The sequence below is a fragment of the Perca fluviatilis genome, chromosome 20 (genome assembly GCF_010015445.1).
Source record: "Perca fluviatilis chromosome 20, GENO_Pfluv_1.0, whole genome shotgun sequence".
Classification (NCBI taxonomy): domain Eukaryota; kingdom Metazoa; phylum Chordata; class Actinopteri; order Perciformes; family Percidae; genus Perca; species Perca fluviatilis.
The window spans coordinates 14,052,944-14,066,352 of NC_053131.1; the positions used below are offsets into that span (position 1 = coordinate 14,052,944).

A 13,409-nucleotide genomic window follows, 5' to 3' on the forward strand; every position below is an offset into this window, starting at 1 on the left:
ACTTCAGTGAAAACGAGGCCAATGCGGTTCTCTGTGTTATAAATAGCTCTCCTGAGGTTAGAACTAGCTCAACAAGGGCTTTCCATACAGCCATGAGGAATATATGGCTGTAGAAGTGTGTTTATCAAAGCAGCATCATTTCATGCAGGCTACCTACATCTCCGTCTCTGTCAGTATCACCGGGGTTTTATAGCCCCATCCTACTCATCAGACCTTTTGCCCCACTTCACCACAGAGCCAACCGTCCACATTCAGCCAATAGTCATGCTGCAGATGCAGCCCTTTTAGCTCCGTGTGGAGGAGTGGACTACAGCTCGGTGGAAACGGAGGATGCGTGGGCCTGCCAGGAATAGCAGGAGCGGCCCACACCACACCTCCCCGAAGTATACGGAACTACGGCTGGGTCAATGGCGCCGCCGTGTGGCAGCACAGCGCAGTGGAGTCATGGGGAGAAGAGTCATTTTGACTGTGTGGTACACACATCGACATGGGACACAGGCTACAAGACAGGGCTGGATTGCAGGTTGGGTAAGTAGGGAGCTGGGTTAGGGTCATGCAGAGTTGTGAAATATGGCTTATTTTATGCAGACCTTGCAGCAGAAAAAAAGGACAAGCCAGTGTAGACCTACTTAATTTAAGCACTAACTAGTCCAAAACCTACAATGAATGTGGAAAATTGCCTGTAAGGGTCATGCACTACAATCTTTATCTTCATTAACTGCAGTGATAATAAAGTAAAATAAATCTGCTTAGTTTCCCCAAATCCTGCAAGAAGAAGAGGGTTATCAAGAGAAACTCAGATTTTAGAAAAATATTTTTTGGTGCATTTATGGTGTGATCACATATTATTTTCAGAAGAACATGACAAGCAATATCTTTGAGACATTTGAAATAGACGACATAACCAAAATCTGAAAATGTATACAAAATCATGGGCCACTCAAAAGATGACAGCATCAAAGGTATTTTTTGTTAATTTCAGGCAATTTGTTGTAACCTATTTGATTATTTGCCTAGCAATCTGAGCCAACGGTTGTCATTTTGCCTACCGTACATAAAAACGACCAGAGATTAATTAAATATGCTGGTGGGAAGAAGCCATTCAAAGTGTCACTACAGATCAGGGTTCCAAAAAAAGAGGTTTCGAGGGGTTCCAGCAAGATCTTTTTTGACTTCATTGTCAAATAAAGGTATACACTGAAAGCAGAGAAATTCTAAAATAATTTTGAATGGGGCTTTAATTCGGTAAAGTGTCAATCTACACGTCAAAACAGCCATACAAACGTATCGGGGCTGCAAAAGTCTTTGCGGGTCCTGATGGGGCACCAGGCTTTCCCAACTAAATGACTTCAAATAGCCTACATCCACTGAAAATAAAGCCTGCTGCATTCAAACTCCTCTTGTTTAGAAGACACTACACTATATTTGTGAATTTTTGTGTGGGAGCCCCTGGGTTAAAGGTGCTGTCACCGGATCGGATGAAGGGAGAGAGACGGAGAGAGGGAGGGAGGAAGAGAAGGGAGGGGGTATAGAGGAGTGGACAGACACTGGTAGCGAAGGGGGAGGCGTTTGGCTCGGCGAAGACGGGGAGTGAACGAGCAGAGAGGGTGAGAAACCAGCGGATCTGGCCCTTTAAATTACCAATACAGCGCATTCGGAGGTGAGTTTGGAGATATTTGGGTATTTTTCTCCCTGTGTATAATAATTGTAACGTCTTTGCGCCTCTGCAACCCCGGTTTCTCGTCACCGAGGGCGGCTGCAGCGGAGAGGGGCTCCATCAGTGTCACGAATCCGGTTTTCCCCAGCCCTTTGCCGGCAGAGAGGGTGGGGAGGACCGGGGACAGGGTCAGTGGAAGATTTGCTACAGCTCGCCTGGACTCTGAGGACGCACAAGACACTGTTTCCAAAAACCTCTGGATTTTATATACTGAAGAAGGCCGTGTGTGCCGATCAATTTGCATAATAGCGGAACATAAAGGCATGCGCTCCAGTCTTGTGCCCATTGTTATTGGATGGGTTTATATTGGCTGCAGGAGCCTGCCTCCCTCAAAACGTGTCACCACCCTGCTCCCACGGCTAACGATTAGGGCCTATTTGCAGACCTGAAGCGGTCTCGTCTGGTCTTCACTTGGGAAAATATCTCTGGCTCAGATATGTGCACAAGGTCTGCCTGTGCTTGCGCGCACTGTGCGTATGCGTGTGTGTGCGTGCGTGTGGATAGCCATTGGAGAGAGAGGACATGCTGTTCTATCCATCAAAATGCCCGCATTGTGTTTTCACACGGTAGAGAAGCAAGCAGGGCCTATAGTGGAGGACATGGCTCCGTACTGCAGGCCCGATCAGCGCCCAGGAGCCGCTAGGATCAATAAGGATTGATGCATTTTTGCGCGTCTTGAGAGCGGCTGTGTACTCGCTGGCTTGCTGGCTGGCTGACCGGGGCCTGTCCAGCTCTGGTGATGTGTTTGGTCCTGTCCAAGTCAAATGACCATCTTACAGTGCCTGTATGTTTGCATCTGTGCATCGGCTTTACAAGAACATGTTTTCTATTTGGGGGCGTAGGAGAGGAGAGATTTGAATGCGGAGGGGCAGCGATGCTGGTTTAGTGTACAGCTTCCTTCTTTCAGCACGGAATGCGCCATAGCAGAAAGTTTATAAAATCAACAGGCTGAAGGAATCAAGGCACTCGGTTTAAAATATCACTGAAGTGTTAAAAAAGTAATTTAGGCTGTGTATTTCCGAATGGTTAGTTCCCTGCGAGTTGCCAGTTTGATGCTTATGCATTTGAGAAAATATGAAAACATAGCCTACATTTCTGAACAGCCCCATCATTTGCAATTGGAAGTTCACTTCCAAAACCAGAAAGCAGTAGTTTGTGAAAGGTACAACAGCTTTTAAACAAAGAGGATAAAAGTGCTGTCACCTCAGGCTAGTATGTAGTGTTTACTTGGTTTATTATTAGTGTGAGTTGCTGTTGTTCATATGCATGTCTATATTCTTCTGTTGGCTGTCACAGGGACACTCCTCAAATCCTGACAGGGAATTAGAAGATATGTTGTGATGGAAGGGTTGTGCCTCTGTGTATGTTTACAATTGTATTAAACACATACATCTGTTCACACAATCACCTCCTATTTAGGGAAAAAGATCAGGGCTTCATATGGTCAACTATTACAGTCGAGGGTTACATTTAAGTCAGAGTTGGGTTTAAGCATGTAGTGGACTGTAGACTATTGTTAGGGTAAATGTGGGTGATATAAAAAAAAATCTAAAAAATGTATTCCAATACGATATTAAGTAATACAAAGGCAGATACTTATACTTTCTTTTTACTGTTACAAGCATCTTATTTAGGAGAGTGCCATGTTCCAAAATGTATGAGGGGAATGCCTTTATAGGTTACTTATAAATACATTTTTGGTACCACTAATTTAACACACATTTGGCATTTCCTTTTACTCTACTCTGTTATTAACTGTTAAAAAAAAAGTTAATTGTGTGTTAATTCTCTGCACTAACAAGTGTTCATGTTTCCAGAACGTGATCTAACGTGTCACTAATGTCGTCTTTTCGGCAATGATTATATCGACGCTGGTATTGATACTCAAAACAAGATAATGGTATGGATACGCCCACCCCTTATCTCCAGGGAATTAAGGAAGTAAAAAAACAAGTTTGCATGTGTGTAAGAGAGAGCAAATATGCAGAAAAGGGACAGAAATGAGTTGGGATTAGGATTTGAGCTCAGGGTTAAGATTAGGATTAGAGTTTGGATGGGAGACACTTAATAAATGTCCTCAGAAGTATAACAATAATACAAATGTGCGTGCGGAGACAGAAAGAAAGAGAGAGAGAGAAGTGCATTATGTGTTATAATATAAATCTATTCACTCCCTCCCACCTCTCTCCCTCTCTCTCTCTCTCTCTCTCTCTCTCACAAACACACACACACACACACACACACACACTCACACACACACACAAACAGACACATACAGACAAAAGCCCTAATTACAGACATGAATCTCTGAGCTACGGTAGGAGTAATTAAAGCAGGAGAGAGGGCAGCAGACAGAGAGACACAGTCGTAGCACACTCACAGTGGTGTATGTGAGGAGCGAGGTGCGTTTTGATCATATGCACTGGTGGGGAAACTTCTACACTCTGTGCTAAAAAATGTGTAAAGGAAAGAAAGTGGAGGTTTTTTAAATTAATCTTTGACTGCACAGGTATGAAAGGACTTCCTTTATTGGATCAGCAATGCAGTAATGTCCTACCATCTGATCAATGAAGTTGTATTACTGGTTGTGATGACAGATGTGTAATATAAATGATAAGGGTGATGATGACAGTTTGGCATTGAAGCAAATTCTATTCTATAATTTGAAATATCAAAACTTGAATGTGGGATAGTTTGAGATTTTTCTAATTGAAGTCAGCAGTTATCCAGATTCACAATTGTATAGGAGTGGCTGTTTAAATGTAGTTTTCGCTCTCACAGTTGTTATATTGCCAGTCACACTAATTACTAAAGGAACAAAAACCGCCCCATATGGATCCATGGAACAAAATCTTAAATGGAGTTTGAGGAATTTGTGACATGAAACATTTTTAGAAGCCCATGTATACAAAACTGCAAATGGATAAAAAAAAAAACTATAACATATTTAACATATCTGCCTGTCTGTAACCTAACTGTGTAAGCAGCAGCCATCTCACCTGCTCTCCTTTTTTACAGAGTCAAGCCAATGTGAGCTCAGCTGCAGACCAGCTCTGTCGTTTTGACTTGGCAACTGTTTTTCCGGCCGTACCTGCACCGCTCAGATCTCCATCCAGTCCCATTTGTGTTCAGAGAGAGTCCTGTCTGCCTACCATCAGTCAGGTGATCCTCTATTACCTCTGCTATGCCAAAAGGTTGAAGAATATTTAGCATGAATGACAAACATAGATTTATTAATCTAACAAATATTTCTTAAGTTAGTAAATCAAGCTCTAGCCTTATTATACTGTGCATATCACCTCCATAAACTGTATTTTGATCAAGAAACATATTCATATTTCCATTGTTTTTTATTAATAATGTTGCACCACCAAGTAGTCACCTCACGGTGGTGCTGTAACTCTGCAACGAAGTGAAACTATTGAGGACTTTAAGGGTGATTCAGCTCATAAATCAGAGCAGTATATAAGCATTATGTTTTTATATGTTTATATGCATGTTGCAGAATACCCCGGTATATACTCCACAGTGGTGGAAGAAGTAAAAGTACCAGTACCACAATGTAAAACATATTCCATGACAAATAAAAGTCCAGCAGCAGTGTCAACAACAAAATACTAACAACTAAATTAAAGTATCAAAAAATTTAAATATTAATAATGCAGAAAATGGCCCTTCTTAAAGTATATTATTATATATTATATTATTGGATGATTAAGACTGATGCATTAATATCTAAGCAGCATTTTAATGTGGTACAGTAGTTGGTCAAGCTAAATTAAAATACTTTATTCTGTAGTTTAATCTGCAACGTAACTGTCAGATAAATGAAGTTGAGTAAAAAGTACACTATTTCCCTCTGAAATGTAGTGCAGAAGAAGTATAATGTGGCATAAAATGAAACCATCAAAACTGTATTTACCATAAGCACAGTAAATGTTGTAGTTGTATGTAGTTACACCATCACTATCAACCATTGACAACTTGATGTGTCATAAAATACGGTATATATGGTACACACATAATATATTTGCTTTGCTAAAGTTTAAATGTAAATTTACAAGCCAGACCTTATTTCACCTTAATGTCACCATGATAGTCTTGTCCTGGTTACACACGAGACACAAATCAAAACAGTTTTGAAAGCATTTCAGTCCGCTCATGCAAAACTATGTTCCAAAGTCAGATTTTAGTTGCCAGGAGTCACCTTGCCCTTCCTGCATATCGACATGAGGCGGGCCAGCATATTTGATGAAATCACCCATCATTATCTGCATAGCAAACATTTTTTTACTCTCTCTCTCATTCAGTTTTCTCCTGAGTTGGTGTATTCTGATGGATCAGTATGTCTACCACTAATAATATCGCCCAGGCCAGGAAACTGGTGGAACAGCTGAGGATTGAGGCAGGGATTGAACGCATTAAGGTAGGATGATAGTTTACTGCCGTGTTTGTTGTACGTGTGATCATGATCATGTGTGATACCTTCCTCTTGCATCTCCTGCTTCCTCTCTCATCTACGTCCCTCACAACTCCCTTTCTTGTCCACCATCATCTTTTTCTTTTCCCCCTCTACTTGTCAAATATATCTCCAATCATTTAAATCCTCTACCTTCTTCTTCTCTCTCGTCTTTCCTCACCTCTCCCGCTCTCCTGACAGGTGTCCAAAGCAGCAGCAGACCTGATGAGTTACTGTGAGCAGCACGCTCGTAGCGACCCTCTCCTGGTTGGGGTTCCCACCTCCGAAAACCCTTTCAAGGACAAGAAGCCCTGCATCATCCTATAGCCGCGCTACGCTCCTCCTGCCATCACACACAAACACACACACACACACACACACACACACACACACACACACACACACACACACACACACACACACACACACACACACACACACATACACACACACACACACACACAATTCATACGTACTCATGCACATACAGACAAACATCAATGCACACATTCAGTACTTGATCCCCAGACACACACATCACATGCAAACACACACTTCAAACCCATCTAGCATACACACACACTCCCAAAATAGCCACTCTGGAAAAGCGCCATACCCTGGAGCCGCAGCTAAAGGACAGGTATCTTGTTCTCTCGGTGGCTAAGATCAGTATATCACTGAGGTGCTTTTGGTAATATTCATATATGCTGGTAAATTAACTACAAGTGTCAGCTTAACTTGAAAAAGAGATTTGGACATTAATAATCAGTAGGAAACCAGGATATTTGTTCCTTGTTTTGTCATGAAATGAGGGGTTGGGAAAAGGATGGACATCAGTGCCATAGGCAAGGAGTGGGAGGTTGCATGTAGGCAACAGAAATGGGCGGTAGGCGCTCTTGCCGACCATGCCAAACACAACCTGGTTTGCCATTAAAAGCTCAATAAAAACTTTTTTTGTGAAAGTTTTAAAAAGGTTTGAGAGATTTTCCCACAAACCTGCCATGTGCTAAATTATAGCAGCTTATTTCGGAGCGAGTGGCTAAAGCCTTTGCCTTTATCAGGCTAGCATGTTCGCACCCAAACCTGTATCAACAGACCTTCTCTGCCTGTGGCCTCCTGCAGCTGTCTGCAGCCTTTTGGCCAAACCTCCAGCTGTGCCAACCTGTACAGAAAGTCGTCTATAGATGCTGATCTGCTGTCACCGATTCCACTGCAGTTTATTATGGCTGCTGTTGGTTGAAATCGATGTCTAAGCTGACCTCAGATCTGCACCTATGACGGGAACATTGTGAATTGCTCTACACAGAACTCAAGCTATTAACCCTGGACGTTTACTGCATTTTTCTTAAGAAATACTTGTTCGTGAACTCAATGTACATTTTGATATTTTATTGAAGCATTACTTAACAGATTAGATAATACTTTACTTTTTTATTATTGTTTTGCTTTGACATAGGTGTTGCCCCTGGCTGAGCAGGTTTTTCTTCCTGTCTGACATTAAATGCTAGTATTAATGAAACGACAGGAGATCTGGTTGTAAGCCAGGGGCAATACCTAACCAGATACCTGCTAGAATCTTAAACAAAGGTTTCTACTGTACATCAAGCCTCCCTGTGCTTTACCCTGAGAGAGGGCCAGGTCACAGACTGACCATACCTTAGAATCAGTCTGCAAGGACTGCAAGGCTAGAGGAGTAAACCCAATCTTAAAAAGTAAAAGTGAAGCTGTAGAAAAGTAGAAATTAAGCTTTCCATTTTCTACCTTCTCCTCTTATGTTTGATTCTTTTCGATTGGCAGTTTGCATAAGGTTAAGTGAAGAGATATATTACATTGGATATGTTTGTTTTGTTTGCATCTACAGTAGAAAATAGGGATACCTCTTGTTTCAGTACATTCTCATTCTGGCTTTAAATCCGATTATAATTAATATGACCTGGCTTTACCAGTCTTTAAAGTTTCCAGTCTCCCAGTTGGAGCTCAAACTGGTCAGGGACTGGATCTGTCCCATCTCGAGTTTCCTCTGTCCTCCTCTCCACCACAATCCTCCTCCTCTCTGACAAACCAAACTTGATTGTAAAAGCTGAAGATAAAGTGAGAAAAAAAATGAAGTCAAGAGAAACAAACTAAGTGTATAAACTTTCTTTCAGACGTGCAGAAGTGATAAGTTGAAAAGTAGCTGTTTTGAGTTTATTTTTGAGTTTCTTCTTTCTATGGAGTCCATGGAACCTGGTCAGTTGAGTATTACCCTGTACAGTGTTTGTATGATGCAAAATCTAAACACAGAATCCCTTTCTGTGGATGTTTCTGTTGGATTTTTTTTTAGTACTACTTATTCTGTTCTGTCAGTCACCGTCATGTCTGTCTTCATTTCATCTTTTTTTTTTCGGATTTTAGAGGCTTGTGATAGCGGAGGATGGTTTTAAACACAGATACAAATACAAACACCTGATCAAAAACAAAAGTCCTGTTAGGTTTAGGATCGTATCCTGTTAGAGGATGAATCAACATCGGACCTCATTCCTGTGGCAAAAACCAACCTCCTGATCTATACTTTAACACCAGAGCAGCCATTTTATTCTCAATTGTTGGTTTTGGTGGGACAGGCAACTAGGACTACACACATGCACATAGCACACACTCTCTTGCTGTTTGATTGTCACAGGTCAAAGGTTAAAGGAGCGGTGGGGCTGGGCACTGAAAGCTGCTTTTGATGGTTAATTGCTGCATTTAGCCGAGGCTTTTGTCAAGAGTAAAGTACAGTGAAAGAGTGGAGTCATTTGGGCAGGACTTATGGCTGCTGATGGACTGTCAGGGGAGTTGAACCCGCTGCTTTTCTGTCTCTTATAACTTCAATAACGTCAATATGAGCCACCTGCTGCACTGACATTCGGTGTTGAAAGGTGAGCACTTGTTTGTGTGCACACAGTCTGAAAAACAGACACATTGTAAAAATACCCACATTAAAAAGTTAGTGGTGTATTTAGTCCTAGAAATGTTATTTTCTTTATACAAAATTTAAAGCTTCATTTTTCTGCATTTTTGTGACAGAATGAAAATATCTTAAAATGAGGTGCCCATGACCAATTTGTGAACTTGTCTTTAAAGGAATAGTTTGACATTTTGGGACATACACTTATTCGCTTACTTGCTGAGAGAAGATAGATACCGATCTCATATTTAATGAAAGTGATACCGATCTTCTTATCTAACTCAGCAAGAAAGCAAATAAGCGTTTTCCTGAAAATGTGAAAACTATTTCTAAATCAAGGTTGAATTGCTAATTGACATCACTGCTTGTTTACTGTTGGCGATGGTTCCTGGTACAGAGCCCTGCTTCATCTCTCATTTGCCTTTGTTCCGAACACAGAGAGCAGGCAGTTCCCAAAGTACAGAGAGAGCAGGAGCTGGAGAAAGGCCATAGAGAGCTGAGACTGTGTGTGTGTGTGTGTGTGTGTGTGTGTGTGTGTGTGTGTGTGTGTGTGTGTGTGTGTGTGTGTGTGTGTGTGTGTGTGTGTGTGTGTGTGTGTGTGCGTGCCTGCATGCCTGCGTGCATGTGTGTGGGGGTGCTGGGTGCTAGTGTTTGGTGGCTGAAAAGGATGATTTGGCAGAGCAGTAGGCAGAGAATAGAAAATAGAGGTGCATGTGCGTGTGCATTTGTGAGTGTGTATTTGTGAGGGAGGCACTGTGTGTGTAAGCACACACAGTGCCTCCAGTGCTGTGCAGAGTGTCACATAGTTATGTTACAGTACTGCAGCCCTGCCATTCCAGGTCAGGGTGAGTCTGACCAGAGGAGAGGTCATGAGTCAGAGCAGCATGTATGGTCTCCACCCAGTCTTTTCATCTGTCAGATGCTAGTGTGTTCATTCTGGAGAAGAGTAAAAAAGGATTCTGTCACAAGCTAAAATCGTTTGGTTGAAGTGTGGGAAGCCATTTTTATGTGATGACCAATAATAACCCCAAACAACCCACAAAGCTGACAAAGAATTTCTAGCTCTATCTGTGACTGACTCCGTTACATTATTTTAACTACAGTTTATTTTCACCACTCAATAAAGCCTCAGAGACTTTAACAAATAGTTTGACATTTTGGGAAATATGCTGATTTGCCTTTTGCAGAGAGGTAGATGAAAAGATTGATACCACTCTCATATTTATCTGATCAATATGAAGCTAAAGGCGGTAGCTAGTTAGCTTAGCTTAGCTTAAAGACTTGAAGCAGGGGGAAACAGCTAGCCTGGCTCTGTCCAAAGGTTGTTACCTCTAAAGCTCACCAATTAACTGGCAATATCTCATTGAAATGTTGTCGAATCATCATAAGCTCACCAGCTACTGACTAGAGCATCATATTTAGCAAACAGACATGAAAGTGGTATCAATCTTCTCATCAAACTCTCAGCAATTACTGTATTAGGAGTATTTCCCAAAATGTCAAACTATTGCTTTAAATTAAATAAATCCCTTTATCTAAATCTGTAGAGATATTTGAAGAGATGGTTTGACCTGATTGAGGTTGATATGAATTGTGGTCTTTTCATCACAAAAACAAAAACAAGGAACAAGCTAAAGAAATGGCTACAAACAGAAACCTGAGTGCAAACTGCAGTGACAGGTAGGAAGTAATTTAGAACTATCTGGGATATGTTTACTTTCCCCATAATTTGAATTAATGTAAAATTAAAGCTATATTGCACAACTATTTGATATTAATGAACGTCCGTTACATTCAAGCCATTGCCAAATGAGTTGAAACAAAGTTAATTAAGCCTATCAGCTCCAGAAAACTCTCTCTACATTTCTCAGCATGGCTATGTTTACAAAATGGTGTAGTCCGGTGTAATTTGCACGCAGAAGCTTCAGTGATGCGTTTTACGTCACAGCTGAGAAAGGACAACAGGAACGTTCAGCATTGGAGACAATGAGGACATACAAATTACAAGATAATTCCCTCTTCTGAAGATGTTTTTTAATCCTCCGTGTTAGCAACTGCGTGGAGGAGGGGTGGGGGTGCGATCACTGAAGGCTTGTATCATGTGGATGCTCCGACAGTGTTGTTGTCATTACTTAGAATTCCTCATGGGGGCGACAGAAACTATGCACCATAGAGGAAATAACTGATTTTGGGAAAGGAAAAGCAGTTTCTTGTAATTTATTTGCAAGGTGCAGCCAAAGGATTACAACTGCAGAAGATTTACACAACATAAAACCAGCATGCATACATATCAGCACGCCCACACACATGCACACACTGCTGTTGTCCTGGAGATGTCTGACAGATGCTTTTTTTAATCATTATTGTTTTTTTAATCATTCCATAGGTGGTTAGGCTTAAATCAGAGACGGCCTGACTAATTGCTGGTTTGGCTGACAGTTTGTCTGATTGGTTGTTAGTTTGCCTTATAGTGGCGTATTTTGATTTAATGCTGGTTTTGGGGTTATCCGATCAACAGAATAAACAGCGTTAAAGTAGAACATGTGGCTCAAGATGAAAATCCACTGGTGTTGTGACACAAAGCGAGCCCGGTGAAATTTATTTCAGGTCAGGTGGGGAAAGTTGAGGCTCCTCACTGGTAGACTTTGAAATTCAACCTCACTGAATCGGCTCTGAGCCCTTCCCGAGACTCATCTTTTGTGTTCTCATCTCCTGTGTATGCATACAGTATATGTATCTTTTTGCCTTGATTGATTATGAAGAAAATATATCTATTTTTTGTAACTGTTCTCTGATGTGCCATAACTCATGTTTTCTTGCACACTGTTAATATTTTGTGGATATTGCTGTTAAAAAGATGATATTGAGAAGTAGATAACATTAATAAAAAGATGATATAACAAAACATGCTCTTGAGTCATTTTAATTTTTAATTTTAGCCATGCTAGTGGCATGGCTCTATGAATGGCACTGTCAGTCTGTTGATTGGTTCCCCACTTTGGTCCAGACTGAAATATCTAAACAACTATTGGATGCAACGCTATTTAAAACAGACATTCATTGTTTCTGCTAGCTTGGGAACAAGATGAATCTGCAAGCTCATGTTTTATTTGCTCTGGCAACTCACATTTGCGATTAGGTCTGGCGATGTCAGACTAAGTCTGACTTTGGTGATCCCCTGATTTTCGATGTAACACCACCATGAGGTTGATATTTGCAGTCTAATAACAACTAATTCAATAGCTGTTCAAACAATTTAATTATACCATTAATGCAAGTTGATGGTCATAAAATTCTGTACACACATTCATGTCCCCCTCAGGATGTATTGTAACAACTTTGCACTCTCCCGCCATAATCTTGTTAAAACATTTTATTTGTCCAATAATTTGGTTAGTAACCACCACCTGCAAAACGGTTGACATTCCCATCAGCCTCAGCTGGGTTTACTGCTAATTAGCAATTGTTGCTTCTGCATGTTAACACGGCCATATGAGGATTGTAATACTATACATTGACAATATAACAGCATATGCATTTCATTTGGGTTTAATTACATTGAACGACTGATGTGAGGCATCCATACTTGTTTGGTGTTCTGGCACTTCTGTATTAGTCGGATGTATCTGAATTAATTAAAGCTATTTACAAGTCGGAAACTCATAACTGCAATAACTCTAATATGAAATGATATACATACATTTTTGTCTGCAGTTTATTGAATATTGTTTCTGTCATTTGTGCTTTCTGAGTAGGAGCATCTGGCTTTTTCCCACACTGATTGTATATAGATAGGCTATATGATGCCCATGGACACACATGCTCCCGGGCCTGATGGGTACAAAGTGTGCAGAGCAAAGATGAGAGCTAGTTGCTGCAAACAGACAAAACAAAGAGCACAAACAGGTAAAGCCTCCCATTTGGGTCATTTGAAAGGAAAGTCATTGTTACAAATATCTGCCCTTTGAAGCACTGCTTCAACAGTCACAAGCTTCCTCCAAGTTTTAAACCATAGCCTACCCCCCACCCCGCTGCTCCCCCGACTCCTCTGCAAGTCAAAGCCAATCCCATTTAGGGTGGATGAACCAGAGCCAATCAGAAGTCAGTCCCCACACTAGCCAAACCCACGTTCAGCTGATAGTAAATAAAAGGGTGGTCCATGTGCCTGAATGTTCCCTCTCTTCTGTTCTGCCTTCAGAGCTGTAAACAGACATGTGAGAACAGAGGGTGGAGTGGGAAGAAAAACAGAGTGGAAGGAGGGCAGAGGGGAGCATGAAACACTTGTACTGTGTTGCAGGAACATC

At 41.2% G+C, this 13,409-nt stretch overlaps 1 protein-coding gene across 2 annotated transcripts; it reads left to right on the plus strand.

Moving 5' to 3' along the window:
* Positions 1 to 1,538: 1,538 nt before the first annotated feature.
* gng7 (guanine nucleotide binding protein (G protein), gamma 7) lies at positions 1,539 to 12,010 on the plus strand. Of its 2 annotated transcripts, none has more exons than XM_039785365.1 (4): positions 1,539 to 1,660; positions 4,736 to 4,879; positions 6,028 to 6,143; positions 6,378 to 12,010. In XM_039785365.1, the coding sequence occupies exons 3-4, from the start codon at positions 6,063 to 6,065 to the stop codon at positions 6,501 to 6,503; spliced, it is 207 nt and encodes a 68-aa protein (XP_039641299.1). In that variant the 5' UTR covers positions 1,539 to 1,660; positions 4,736 to 4,879; positions 6,028 to 6,062; the 3' UTR covers positions 6,504 to 12,010. The 2 variants fall into 2 exon arrangements, with proteins under 2 accessions (XP_039641299.1, XP_039641300.1); XM_039785366.1 differs by lacking the exon at positions 1,539 to 1,660 and adding an exon at positions 1,860 to 2,164.
* The last annotated feature ends 1,399 nt before the right edge of the window (positions 12,011 to 13,409 follow it).